Below are 15,472 nucleotides of genomic sequence, written 5' to 3'. Positions count from 1 at the left end.
CAACATTACTTTAATGATGCAGTCACACTGAGTTGATAAACTATTTCCCTCAGATAAATGCTATTTACAGCAGGTAGTTCCTTCCTCCACTCATACACAATTAGAACTAACTAAATTTACGTAATGAAGCAGTTCTCCTTTCAGGCCAATATAATTGCTGAATCAAACAAAGCACATATTATAAAGTATGGGCACCATCATGACATGATAATAAAGTTTACCTGATTTGAAGATCCAAAATTATCTGCCTTTTGTCCACATTTTCAGTGTACACTTTTACACCATTTATTCGCAGAGGCTGAAACAATGAAGCAAGTAAAAGTTGGATCCTTCTACTGAACTGTACCATATTAATCTCTAAACTCAAAATAAAGGTGAATATATGCACATTCATGCTTGAAGTTAAGAATTTACTATAAGTATTATTAAAAGGTGTGAAGTAAAGCTATCAATTTATCTCAAAATGTTATGTCAAGGGTTAAAATTACCTTGCTAGGATCCACTCAGTCACAACCCTTCTGGCAATAACCCTGGGTGTTGACCATTAGATTTCAAGATTTATGAAAACTTAATATCAAGTTTTCTCTCTCCCCCCAATAAACATGTAATTTCTCTGTACTAGTATATGTCTAACACTCCCAGACAAAGCATTCTTTTCTGTGCAACTAAAACAACAAGCTAAATTTAATTCACAAAGAAACATATTGCTTCAAGTGGATTTAGTCAGATTGGATGGAAAAGAATTCATAGTCCCCAACAAAAGTTGTATCAATCACTCTGTGTCCTCTTTAAGCCACTGCGCTCATGCTCTCTCCTATCCCCTCCACTCCCATACAGAAAGAGCACATACCAATCAAACATTCCCAAGACTCAAAGCTTCATCAAATACTAGATGGCAGAGGATGAGCAATGACCTTACTCAGCACCATCTCTGGAATTTTTGGAAAATTTGACATAATTCTATTTACATATTTTTAGTAATTTGTGTAAAACAGAAATCTCAACAGGCATGTAAGAGCTATATGTTATGACTTCTCCTTCTATGGGACTGAACAGAAGGTAAACACCTCTCTGCTCCTTGGTACAATGCTATGTTCACTCCTTTGGAAAGCTGAGCCAGCAGCCTTGATGTTAGACTCCATACATTACACAATTAACATGTTCATCTGTAATTGCACTTGAGTCATCTGGCAAGAAAATGATAATGGTCCCTGCTCACTGAATGCTAGTGCATTACATGAGCAGTATTAAAATCATGTGGCTATGAGCTTTTCAGTTGACTAGTAGTTACTATACGTTGAGTCTTCTCCCAGTTCTCAGGCAAATTTCTGAAGCAGAGACCCCAAGAAAAAGATTAAAAAAAAAATTTTAAAAGCTTCTGCTAAAAAAACCACAGGTTTTTATTTTAATGTTACAGCAGAAACCAAAATCGGTGCTACCAAAAAACACTTTTGTGTGGATTTGAACAGGCTACATTATAACAGTATGTAAGACAGCCTCTTAGGAAAACTTCATCAGCAACTCACCTGATGACCAATGTCAATCTTTGTAAAACTGAAGGTACTGAGGTGGTTGTTTGCTCCTCTTACTGCTGGTTCTATGGTTTCCCGGAAGAGTTTCTCAATAAATTGGCAAATAAAAGGCCACATCTGTTTTACAGTCTGAGGGGAAAACCAATAAAAATCTACACGGAATACAATTTCACACATAACTAAAAAGATATTCTTTAAGGCATAAATAAGAAATTCTGTACAAAGTTTGAAACACAGAAGTTTTCTATACAGCTCATCACAGACATAAGAACTGGTTCCTTTTTACATACAGGAAAGGTCTCTGGAATTTGTACAAGTCTGAAGCACCAGAGGAGGAGAAAAACCAATATAAAGAATTTTCTTCTCTTACCCCATGAATGTACATGCATTCAGCACTAATGCTGAATGTTGGGAAGAAGGGTGAAGAGAAATTTATTTGCTACATAGAGCTATATCTTAGGTTATCACACATACAAATCGAAACTGCAAAACTGATTCGTTTTTAGATTGTAGGTCAGGAATCCACAGTAGCTGGAAAGTATCCCAGACAAGTAAAACATAAATGACTGTATCTGCAGCTGCTATGACTTAAACACAATTATAGCTGTCATTATTCTAATGCCTCTTTAAGTCATTCTCCAAAACTCACTGTTTCCAGACTATGAAAATAGATTTAACCTTTCTCGTGACTAACCGGATCACTGACCAGAAGCTTCAATTGTATAAATTACAACTAGCCTGTTCTCTGATTCTTGCCTCACTCCTCTCCCCCTTTCCCATCTGGAAGCGATGCTAATGACTATTCTTACCTTGTTGAGCCATTCTGCCCTTTCTGTGTCTGGAAAATGGACCTAAAAAACAAAACCAAACAAAAATTAATACAAATACAAAAAAACCCACTTTTTAGTTAATCACGTCCAGTAACTTATAATACAGGGAAGCTTAGGGAACTCCCTACGAGCAATGTACACAGTGACAAATATGTTAAGCAGTTAACATTCCTGACAAGAGTTAGAATTCAAGCAGATAAAAATACAAACTAATTTCTGAACGACATAGATACAGGTCCAAGCATATATTTAATAGTGGTATCTGGATTAAAGTATTGCTTTAAACCATAAATGAACTAAAAAATTATAAATAATAAGAACAGTTGATACAGCCAGTGCCAACCAAATTTACCTCTTATATTTCAGGGGCTTTTAACATGATACATGCCAGAGTCCTGACTGCAGTTCTACTTCCTTTCATTCATGCCTGATCTTCTGCAAGATCAATGAATCATTGCTAGAAATATTTAATCAGTGAAGCTAAAGCTCAAGAATATGAGCTTTTATTGATTTCTTAAACAACTGTAGAAATTACTAAGAGGCAGCATTACAATGGTATATACATGGGATGGAAAGTACCTATCACAACAGGAAAACACCAGTTAAATACTGGAAGAACAGATGCAGTTTTCCAGACATAGAAGGAGAGCACAGTTAGTAGCTTTACATCCTACACACATACACACACGAGATAAAAACCTGAAGCAGTTCAGTAGAAGCAGAATTAACAAGCATTTCTTTAGAAACAAACAACTTCTACAATGAGATGCAGGTCACACTTCTAAAACACAAAGAGCCTTTGAACACACTAAAAAACTGTGACCTACATACACTGACTTTCATGAAGCAAAGTCTCAACTGAATTGTAAAGTCTTAATCTCTTCATAGCATAACAGATTGTACCATTGGTTTTAGCAGCAGTGCCTACTGGTTATTTTTACTATGCATATATCCCAAATGTGAACAGTCAGTGAAATATATCCTTTTTTAACTGTATTTTCAGCAAGTCAGATTTGAAAGCAAGTGACATTACTGAAAAGAGGGCAGATTTAGATTAGATCTAAGTTAGAAATTCTTCACTGTAAGGATGGTGAGACACTGGAACAGGTTGCCCAGAGAAGCTGTGAATGCCCCATCCCTGGCAGTGTTCAAGGCCAGGCTGGATGGGGCTTGGAGCAACCTGGTCTAGTGGAAGGTGTCCCTGTCCATGGCAACGGGGTTGGAACTAGATGAGCTTTAAAGTCCCTTCTAACCCAAACCACAACTGATGTTCAATACATCAGACTGGAATAAAAGAGGTAGCACTCTCTCTTGCACCCACCAAGCACCCTTCACATTCAGTCCTGAATTATTCAGAATCCCCTGAGTTAGATAGGCTGGGAAACAAGCAAGAGGCCATGCTAATATCTAGCCATATATGCTGATTCATTAATTTTAAACTTATCTACTGTACACAGTCTTTCTTAAGACCTTGCTTATCAGGACACAGTTCATAATTTTTCCACAGATTTAATAATTACTTCTCCTTTGGTGTGACACCGTTATTTGAGTAAGTTAGTACTAAGCTAACTCCTTAATTACATAAGCCTAGTTTACTTCTACAGTTGTGCATGTTAAAAGGCAACAAATAATACTATTAATTACATCTTTCATTCCTGTTTCTCATCCTTTTTCCATCCTAGCTTTTCTACTTGCTCCAGTTTTAACCTAATTCAGTTGTATTCAGTGCCTATTCTGACACCCCAAACAGAGAGCAGAGAATACAGTCTTCTACCTTCAAGACCAAAGTTTTTAATCTAGACAACCTTGAACCAAAAGCTGAGCTTTATTTACTCTTTAGATGCTCCACAAGATAGGTTGAAAACAAGTCATAAACATTTATCACTCTACTAATTCCAACCATTTCTAGCCTGCTATATGAGACTACAGTATGAATGGCAATGTTGTAATTCACTTTAAGAGTTTTTGATATCAAACACAATATTACGCAAAGACAACTGGGGAAAGCCTGAGGGGTGGAAGTTGGTACCCTGGATCAGTCAGGACTGACACCAGAGCACTGAAGCAAGTGCACAAACATCTTATGGCCAGAAACAGAAACAAGAATAAAACTAGCTGATATGCAAAATTTGTTAACTCACATATAAAATCTATTCAGCAAGCACGACACAAAGAGACAAAAGTCAAGTTTTCAGCAAAGAGAGTTAAAAACTGAAAGCATTTTCCACTTGGTTTCTGTTATTAAAATGCTCATGTAGGTTTGGCAATTACTGTCTCATTTCAACCACCTGGATTAGTTAGGTAGCATTCAAAGGAAAATATAACTAGAGAACTCTGTAAGATATACCCTAACAACCACGTTCAACACCAAAAACATTATAATACTACATGTTCCAGGAATTTAATTTTAAATGTTATATTGCAAAATACTTGGAAGTACTCAAAAGATAAGATTCTGCACATTAAAAGTACGTAATTTAGCTTTCTCACACAACTGCTTATGCTCAGCTTTAAACAGTTCTCATGTTTACTTCCCTTTCTGATGTGCTCATACCCTGCACTCTCAGAATCTCCATTCAGAACACATTATTTTTCTGATGACCAATAAAATACCAGAAAGAGCCGAAGGAATACACTTCCTTGTTCTGTCCTGGAAGATAATAAAACAAAATAGGGACAAAAGAAAACCACTAACAAGCTCCTATTTCCATAATAACAGCACAAACATTTCTTACCCACAAGTATTTTATTATTCAAACTCTCTATATATGCTTTTCATATTGGCTAAATTAACTCAGTCTTCTGGCCAGATGATCAGCCACATCTTTCTAAGGAAACAAGGCTAGACAAAGAATAACAACCATTAAACTCAAACACTATGGACTAAATATTGGTGGGAAATTTTGAAGTCAAACAGTAATCAACAAATGGTATCAAATGAGTTTTGAAGTAAGAATAATAATAATATTGCTGCCTTAAGTGTAATTCTTGGCTCACATAAGGGTGGTTTCACCTATTTACATAAATGTCACTAAAAGTAAGCATTGACAAGAAAATCGGAAAGAACGTAAGTTACAACACCCTTCTGGAATTAATGCTGAATTGCTCTCACCACAAGTTACAAGTATTAATAACCTACTTTAAAATACAAATTGCACAGTAGTTGCTATTATTCACTGATCCCCTCACTGTAAAATGCTTTTCTTTCTAAAATTATCTTTGCAGCTTTTCTCCATCCCCAAAGCTACTTACCAGCCGACCCTTATTATATTTAACTTCCATTTAATGATTAATACATAGTTCCAAGTACTATTCACATGAACTGAAACAACAAAAATGGCACCAACATTCAAAATACAAAACTACTGCTGTTGACCAGCGTATTCCATAAAGTGAAAACTTTTTTCCTACAAACCAATCACTTTATCAGGAATTGTATATCACAGCAGAGAAGAGGAAGCAATAAAAACAGTTTAAATAAAACAAAAAACACCAAACAATAAAACAAATAACCCAAACAAAACAAACCCTCCATACTACTGTATATTGGCTTTTTTTCCCCTTTTCCCCCTTCCCCAAATCCAAGAATTAAAGGTAAGAATTAAAATTTAGACTACATTAAAAATAATGTACTATAATAGGTATGTTACCTGAGTCAGCATCACATAGCTTATATCTAGTTCTTTCCATTTGCACTGTTTAACTACCTGTTGCTCCAGATGAAAAATCTGATATAAGGTCACACAATATAACAAAGTTTCTTGACATAGTCACAATGTAGCTAGGTATTCCTGAGCAGTTTTCCAGTTATTTCACAAATACCCCTTCTGCTTACTCTGGAAAGTTAAAATCCTCCCCACTATCAAAAGCCCAGCTTAAATATAGAAATATAAAAGGGTATCACAATTTGTCTTCATAGTCATTTCATGCATCATCAGTGGAGAAGGAGAGCACACCACAGCAGGAAAGTCAGGACAGAAACCCAATTTAGGTGCTCTAAATCACTTTCTGAATACATAGCATAAGCAGTTATTTATGTACTAAGCCTAAGGCTAAGTTGTGTGGCAAAAAAGAAACACACTAAAATTAAATTATCCTTTGAATTACAACTGCCAGATTAATTTGTCTAAACTCACTGCACTTGTAACTAAAAAAGTCCAACAAAATTTAGTAAAAGAATTAAGAAGAATCCCAGCATGAATAGAATAGAGTGTCATACAGTGATATTCAAGCTCAATTTAACAGCTATCCACTCCACTATTTTCCAGTCGGTAAAGCAGGCTGGCCTAAGGACATTTTAGATAAAATGGAGCTGAGCAGGGCTAATGGCTTAATCCCATGTATCCCAGCCAGCCTCTTGCTCTCTGGAGAAACAAGGAGCAGTTGTAGATGAAGTATTTGTTCCATTCCACAGAGGAATCGATGCGGAGTCTTCTGCTACTCAACACAATCTGAAGAGGCTTATCCTCAGACACAGACTGGGGAACAACCGCTCCTTTCTAGGAAGAGGTAAAGAAGTTGGGGCTTGAAGGGAAAGCAGATCAGCCAGGATTCTCCTGTCACTCCAATAACCTACCTTCAAGGTTACCCTAACAATTTTACAATTTTCCCAACCTCTATCAGCCCCAGAAATTACTGCAGCTCCCATATCATCTCAATTACAAGGAAAAACACACTAAATATTTACTGTTGCAGTACTGCAGGATTCAGTATTTCCAAAAAAGAAGGTTAAAATGTTAATAATGAGAGTTCCTCAAAAATGCTGCAATTAACCACAGGCCCTTGCTACTAAATTGACAAACAACTGCTATTTCCATTATTTTTTGGCAATCTCATTCTGTGTCTGTTTAGTGTTTGCAGTCTTAAATATATTAAAATTACCAGCCTTTGCACAGCAAAACTCATATTCAGTGTTACAAACACTGTATGTTTTCAGTATGGGGATAAGTAAGGACTCTTGAAGCACTTAGAATCATCAGGTGTGTGTTGCATATTTCAAATAAGTAGTACGGGTTTTGATAGTAATTGCCTCTCTATAACAGGGAAAAAAAAAAATCAAATGTCAGAAAATTAAGGGAAGGGGGGAAAAATTAAAAGAAAATGCATGGTGTAAGAAAAATACAGAGATAAAGGAGATGGGGAAGGGCCTTGGAGTCATCATCATGGGTCTCTGATCACTATAAAACCTGAAAGTGAAATGGAAATGTTGGAAAAAGTGGAAACATACCTAAATGGAAGAAACAGCTGTAATGCCAAGCAAGGTTAAGGATTGTATTTATTTATAAATTGGAATGTAAACCATTTAAGTGCTTGGACAACACATCGGAAAACAAAATAAACCTTAAAAAAAGAAAAAAAAATACATGCCCTTTGAGTCAGATTTCAACCCATGAGATGAAAGTGGTATTAGAAACACATACTTGGTATCCCACCAAATGTTTCTAAAACATTCTACCATCACAAACATTGTCATCCCACGTGAACTGCCACTATCAGTTCAGCAAGTCCTAAAAGCTGCCACAGCAAATTACAGACTCAGTGCAAGTTTTCCAGTGCGATCTTTACCGTATTCTCCACTGCCCCACAAGCTGCCTGCATCAGACAGTGTGAGCATCAAGGCAAAAAAGAATTCTTTCAACAGCACAGCAATTAAACATAAAACAAGTTGGCACTTGCAGAAAGTCTGGAACAAATGGCTTTTCAACACCTCCGGGTTTCAATACTAACATAAGGAAACTACTATAATAAAATTAATATACCTCAAGTAATAGAACTGAGATTCTTTATATGGCATAGAAAGTTTTATTTCATTGCAACCTTCTGTTACCTCTGTCTCCTTCCCCTTCTGACCACTTCAAACCTGGAATAAACAGTAGCTCACATACACAGGACAGTTCAGCATTTTATGCCCTGAAGGACCTATTTCCTAACATGCATTTGTGGAGATTATACCTGGGAGACAAGGAAAATGACAGCAGCACCTAGGCTGATTTTTGTAAAGTCAGTCTAAACTAGCATAAAACAGATCTTCATAAAATGCTGCAAATCGTAGTAACAATGTAAGAAGAGCCACCATTACCCACACACACATCATTGAAATTAACTTAAAGACGAAACTACACAGGAGGGATCCCACATCCCTCTGCAGGCCTGCAATACCACCAGAATATTCTCATCTGGACGTTGCCCTAACTTCTGTGGCAAACTATGTCTTCGGCAATGCAAAATAACGCTGTATTTGCAAAAGAAAAGCACTGCCTAAAAGAGGCTCCAGAGCTCTGACAAGACTGAAACAGCAGAAGCAAGTCATGCAATTCAGAACTGAAGGATGCTGAGAAATTACAAAGCAAAAGAGTTTCATTTTCTCCACACGTATCTTCAATATCTCTCAAATATGCTTCACCCATAACGGCAGTGAGGCTTGTCAAGAACCGCATTACTTTCCAGCAGTTTGACTCACCAGTACAAAAACTAGATAAAATTTGTCTAAATGCTGCTATTTTTGCAGAGATGGAATAAGCATGCTGCAAAACAAAGTTACCCAGAAACCTCCTACTTCACAGCAGCTTGCCATAACAAAATCCTCTGGGACAGGCATTATAAGCAGCTGCCCTGGAAGAGTGACAGAACAGTAGTCTGCTAGTAAGTATGGGAACTGGGAAATCCTGACACTCAGCCTTTGCAACCCCAACTGGAGGAAAGCTGCTCAGCCTAGGAATTAAAAACTGAGCATGATTAACTTCCAGAAGCATCCTGGCTGAATCACCTGAAGAGCAACACATTAAACAAAAATCCCTAGTACTTTACCACTAGTAGTTACAGAACTTCCTTCCAAACATCTGGAAATACATTGGCATGAGTTTCTGTCTTATCTTGATGCAGAATCTACCATAAACATAGCATAGCATGCTACAGAGAACCACAAAGCTCATCTGTTACCTCTTTTGAAACAAAAATACCTTAATACTTCAGTCCTCTACTGCAGATTCATCTTCTGGTACAGCCTAATTTCAGCATTATCTTCAAGTACTAACATACTAGTATGATATATCATGACTCAGTCTTCAATATAGAGATGAATTAAACTATTTTCCCTGCAGTTTAGGAATACCGTGTAATTTTTCCTGAATTGTTGTGTTCACACTTCTACTTTCCAGCTGGAAAAGTACTGTAAGTTTTCAGTGATCAGTTTGGACTGGGACAGGACAGTAAAGGAAAAAAGAAAAAAAAAAAAAAGAAAAAAAAGTATGTGGGGGCATTCAGCTGCAGGAAACTTTTATTAAAGGTTTCCACTTCCTGAAGGATCCACGTGCAGAACAACTGACATAAGACTGATATCCTGACACAGAAAGAGACGTATTTTTCACACCTACCTAGAATTTCTCTAGAATTTAACAAAGGTTTCTGGATCATGCCTAAAACAAGATCTCTGCTTCCCAGGGTGGGAGGTTTCCAACAAGTAACTTCAGCAATGTGGCACAGTACATCAAATTTGACAGGAAGCGTTCCTAAAACTCAGAACAAGTTATTGCAAACAAGAAACAGAGCCCTTAGAACTTAACTTTGCTAAAATCTTGCCCTAATCTTTATAAGAAAAAAATTAATCATGACGAATACATAGTCTAAAGAAATGAAGTCATGCTTTTCACAGTTTGCTGGCTAGGCTTTTTATTTTAATTTTAAAAATCTCTTTAATATAATAATAAAAACCCCTCTGTGTTTCATATAAAGACATTCAAATTTAAAGCACTAATGAAATCACTGGATACACTAGGAATGCAAGGACTAAAACCATACATATGTTCAGCATGCAGGTCCACCAAGACCTAACAAGTCACCTGTATACACATTTTCCCAACACCTGATTGGTGTCTGCTGCCTGGCAGACCTGCCAAAAGGTTATCCTTCAGGTACACCACTGAAGTTCATATCCATCATTAAGAACCCATCAAGAATAAAGAACCAAAGTAATACCAAGCGCTTTTTAAAGTCAGGCAACATAAGAACTTGCTTGATCTCTTACTACCCTCATTTACAATAGTGCTTTTATCTATACTACCTCCTTATTCAGAAGACCAGAATTTATTATCAAGTATTATGACAGCAGGATGCCCTTTTCCAATCTCACCTTCACTGTGCATCCACAGCAATAACAACTATATTTTAAATGCTAATGTCCAATAAAAGGCCACAACAAGCAGAGTTAAAAAAAACAAAACACCACAACAAACTTACTAGCATAATACTTTACACAAGCAAAATATCAAGAACTGGATTTATACCTATTAAAGTCTTGCTGTCACACCAGGTTATAGATACCTAGTGCAGCCAAGGTTTACAAAATAAAACATTTCATGACAGCCCACATAAGCACATCTTCAAATTCCCACAAGCATAGCAATCATTACTGAAAGCAGATACCCAGATTTTAAATGCTTAAGCTGCTGCCTTTCGCGTAGGATGAACCATAGCTCTAAGGATTCACTGAATTTTACCACTTGAAAAATCTTGCACAGTACTACTTTTTGACATGCTATTGACTTTACCCTTTTATTCTAAAAAATAATTTCACTCCTTCTCCTCCTTTTCCAAATAAAGTCTTAATACCTTAAAATTTCAGTTTCAAGTATTGAAAGTTTTATAAAGGCATTAGCATCTTATTTTCAATTTGTCACATTTTAAAAACATGACATCTTTTGTACTTTTTAAGCCTGCATAACAAATTCCTTTTCAGTTCCCTTGAGAACCCAGATATGTTCCCACTCCACTGCACACCAGAGCATCTTGCTCTCATGGTGGTCAACAGTAAAAATGTTTTCCTCTTTGGACTGCTAAATATTAACTTTCAAAACAGCTTATACAACCAGTGTCACAGCACAACTTACTATCCTTTGAATTGCCTATAGCTAAGAAAAGAAGTACTGGGCTCTGCACCAAGTTGTCATTGTTGCTATCTAGACTAAAACATTGAAGGTTTCTTCTCCTTTTACTCCACTGACCCACTACCCGCTTTACTAACCCCTACAGTCAGCAGCTCTGATTCACTAAGACTAAGGTTCCTTCACCAGGGAGATCTTATTCCTGTTAACACTTGCAAGGGTACATAGCTCATCTTTCTAGGGGCACTATGCAGGCCTTCTGTGAGGACGAAACAGACATCAACCTTGAGGAAAAATAAGAGTTCAAGAAGTACCTTCTGCAAGACTGCCTGTCCTCTTTCTCAGGCAGATTAAATGCCCTTCCCTAACTGGCTTTAACAGCAACTAATTACTGAAAAGCAGAATGATCTCCTATGACTCAACGTGCACATTTTAGCATAAAATGTCTCCATGTACTGAACCCCAAATTTTATAGGCTTTCTTTTTTTTTTACTAAATTTAACCTATAACTCACAATATATGTGAAACAAACCTATGTGAACTCTAACAAGAGAAATATAATTCATTTTTTTCTTAGTTTTGGGGGTGAGGAAACTGAAAATTTGTACTTGAAAACACAAAAGAGTAAAACGCAGACCTTGATTATTTTCTTTTTTGGTGTGGTATTCAACCTAAAAATACAGTATCAGAGCATGCAAATTCAAACTGGGTTAACCTGCATCCTAAAGCGAAAAAGTCATGAAGCCGTCTGTACAATATGCTCATTAGTTAGATCTTATATGCTTATCATTTAGTTCTTACACTAAAATATATGCACACATTTTAAACATAATCAGAAATCATTCAAGGTATTACAGGCATTTTAAAATACTCCTGTATCATTTCTAGCTGAAATGCTATATAAAAGCCAGCAAACATAAAGGGTATAGACAACCTGCCTGACAGCTTTGTTGAACCTGTAAATATTCATTGATAAACTCTCTCTGAAACTATAAAACTCTCCTGAGAAAGTAAGAGAAAGAAGAACATTCTAAAACGTGAGAAAACAAAAAAAAACCCTTAATGTTTAATTTGGGTCTCTGTTAACATGGTGACAACAAATGGCGGGGAGGAAAGCCCTAGTTAATCTGATAGCACCAGGTATCAGATGACAAACAGCTTACATGTGTAACTCTTTCTGGTTCTTTCATTCAAGCATTTAACAGATTCTTACACAAGGCTCTTTTACAAAGCTCAATATTTCTAATAATCAGGTGCAGAGAAAAATCTAAAATATTTATGATATTTCTTCTCTATACTCTCTGAACCAGTTTTTTTCCCCCTCAATGGACTATATTGCAGCACAGAATATACTCCAGAGTTATCTGTTAGAAAAAGACACACAAAATATATCACACATTTAATGGGAAACAGAGGAACTTCTGCACTAGGTGAGATCAAAGGTCCAGCTAACACAGCAACCAGAAGTGATGTCTAAGGAAAAAGAAAAACCGAAGTAGTACTATAGAGTTATCCTTCCCTAAATATCCTTTCTGCTTCTGCAAAGGCTGGCTCTAACCCTTAGCAGCTGTTGTCATCATCCTTCCCCCTTTTACCTCGAAAATGTCCAGTCCCTTGCAAAAAATTAAAATAAAAATAAAAAAATAATTCAATTTCACAAGTTCCCTTGCATCAGATAAATTTACTTAAGGCAAAACTGATACTTTAGATTTTTATGACAGCCCTTATACTCATGCACGATCATGCAAGACCAATGAAACACATAACTGGAAAACACTCTGACCACTGAACTCCAATCCCCTGCAATTGCAGGCATCATTATCCTATTTCTGTTTATAAACTCCACCTTAAAACCATGGAGTTTGCTACCATTCCTCAGTATAGACCAGGAAGGACAGTTCTAGTGTATTTTCGTGGGCTGGGTTGCTAAGGAAAGACGCTGAAGCATTCCCTGCTACAAACCAAGTTTCTAAACTTAGGTATGCCACAAGGTGGAACCAAAACCAGACTGCCTCCCAACTAAATTAACTATTATTCTCATCCTTAAATATCAGTCTTACTATTTTGACTCTATGCACGATCAACAAAAGATACTTTAGAGGAAAAAAGTCCTCATCAAATGACAGAAGATAATACTCAACATAAATAACCCCACACACAGACATCCCTGCCCACTAATGTTACTTTGTTTTCAAGCAAAAAATGTATTTTCACTATATTGAAAAGGTACTACAAGCATGTTGTCAATCTGCACCCACAGCTTCTAGTTCCTGTGTTCATACATATTGTGGATCTGTTTCCATAACCTATCTCTCAGCAGGGGTGTATCTGTCCCATGACAGAGCTTAGCACCTCTTATCCAACAAGCTATTTTAGAAAAAGCAGAGTAAGTGTACTTAAACCTGCAGAAGGAAAGGATACTATTGAAACAGCATCCTCTGATGAAAACATGTATGCTTATGCTACTGGATTGGCACATACGGCATCTGTGCCAGCAAGCGGCAAATCTCCTGCCAGACCAATGCTTTAAGTCAACCACACAGTCAGCAGCAAAAAAAATTTGCATGAAGGTCAGAAGCAGTAGCTTTTCCTACATAAATGCAAAGGGGTTTTTTTATTATGTATTCTGGAATTAGAAAAGTGGGTAAAATCCTGGCCCAAGTCTGCTGTCAAACTACTGTGAATTCAGTAGGCTCAGAGGAAGAATCCTTCAGCAGGTGGAAACAACATAAGACAATTTTGCCCTGGAATGTGGATACAGTGCCTAAGACATAGAATATTAAAAACAGATTGACAGCCCAGCATTAAGACTTAATATCAACAGTAATTAATTCAATTTTCATTAAAAATAGTAAAAAGGAAATAGAATTTCACACTTACAGAAGCTGCTGTTCTAGTCTACATACAGAACAAGTAAGAAGACATAGTGTGGTTGTAGTGTCTTTCTAGAACTGTACAAAAATTTTCATCAGAAAGTGAATTCAATATCAGAATACACCACTGACAGCAGTACAAGATTTATGGTCATCCACAAAGAGATGAATATTGCCTGGCAGGCACTTCTGCAACATAATAAAGTCCATACTCAGCAACAGGAAGATGAAGCCCCTCAAGTGGAATTGAAGCAACTGAGTAAATGAGTATCAAAGGGCATGCAGTACCTTTTCTCCAACCCATGAATACATGTTGTAATATTTCAGTTAAAATACACCTAGATATTTCACAGTCCTGTTGATCCTTTGACTTGTGTACACAGCAACATTTGTTTAGTCACTTGTCCTTCCATGCAAGTCTTTACAAATCAACAAAGCCAAGAGAAAAAAAAAATACTGCTGTAAGTAGGAAACCTGGAGTTTAAAACTAACACCTGAATTTTTTAATAAATGACCAGGTTTCCAGAAGATTACATCTTTTAAGAGATTGGTAGTGAATACAAAAATAAAAATTACTAAATAGAAATAAAAAGCCCACCAATCATCTTGCAATAGTCCCCTTCACCCTACTAAAATTCTTGCAGGCCCTGGTTCTAGGAAACATTGCCCAAGATTTCAGCTTGCTGCAGATAGACACTTTCTCTCATGTTATAACTGCAAACCATCACTGATAACTTCTTTCAAAATAGTTGTCTTACAGTGCAACAAAACATGCTCAAGCTTCCATGAGTTTTCCATCTTAAAAAAACAGGAAAAGAAAGTGGTCATAAACTCTAAAATATATTAATCCTCTTTTTAAGCTAAGCTGATTTTTAAAACAATACTGGAAACTAAGGAATCTGTCATTTGGGAAGTTTAATGTTTGGCCATATGTCTTACATGATACTCCATTTTAATTTCTCTGCCTTTAATGTAAATTCACTTACTTTATTTGCATATGTTTAGAGAGGAGTTCCTATATTTTTTGAAAAAATAGACTCTAGTTTTTATGTAAGCAGTTACAAAACCAGCACTTCAGTAGGACCATAAACTAAGGAAAAACTACTATTTTGAGTACATAACAAAGATTTTCAATAACACCACCAATTTACTTCCAGGTAGTATGCCCAATCAAGCGTACATAGTTGCTGACCCGAATGACAAAAACTTGTTTCTATTTACACAGCCATTGCTTATGCTCAGCAAGTGCTTGCATGAAGATATTCACCCACAAATGGAACTAGCCCTACTGTAAATGCAGTTACTGCCCTTCAAACAAATGATGGGTAGCAAGTAGCTGAGTGATTAAGATTCAGTAT

The 15,472-nt window shown here is 36.5% G+C and overlaps 1 protein-coding gene across 1 annotated transcript in view; it reads right to left on the bottom strand.

Moving 5' to 3' along the window:
* Window positions 1–15,472, bottom strand: part of ESYT2 (extended synaptotagmin-like protein 2) — a gene marked incomplete at both ends in the record, with an annotated part of 70,368 nt that overhangs the window by 39,816 nt on the left and 15,080 nt on the right. Inside the window, 3 exons of the mRNA XM_010014485.1 lie at window positions 222–298; window positions 1,527–1,661; window positions 2,342–2,383. Coding sequence (XP_010012787.1) covers window positions 222–298; window positions 1,527–1,661; window positions 2,342–2,383 — 254 coding nt within the window. The remainder of the gene's footprint in view (window positions 1–221; window positions 299–1,526; window positions 1,662–2,341; window positions 2,384–15,472) is intronic.

The sequence above is a fragment of the Nestor notabilis genome, unplaced genomic scaffold (assembly GCF_000696875.1).
Source record: "Nestor notabilis isolate BGI_N333 unplaced genomic scaffold, ASM69687v1 scaffold28035, whole genome shotgun sequence".
NCBI lineage: Eukaryota > Metazoa > Chordata > Aves > Psittaciformes > Psittacidae > Nestor > Nestor notabilis.
Note: the sequence above shows the minus strand (reverse complement) of the source record. Positions and strands in the feature narration are given on the sequence as shown.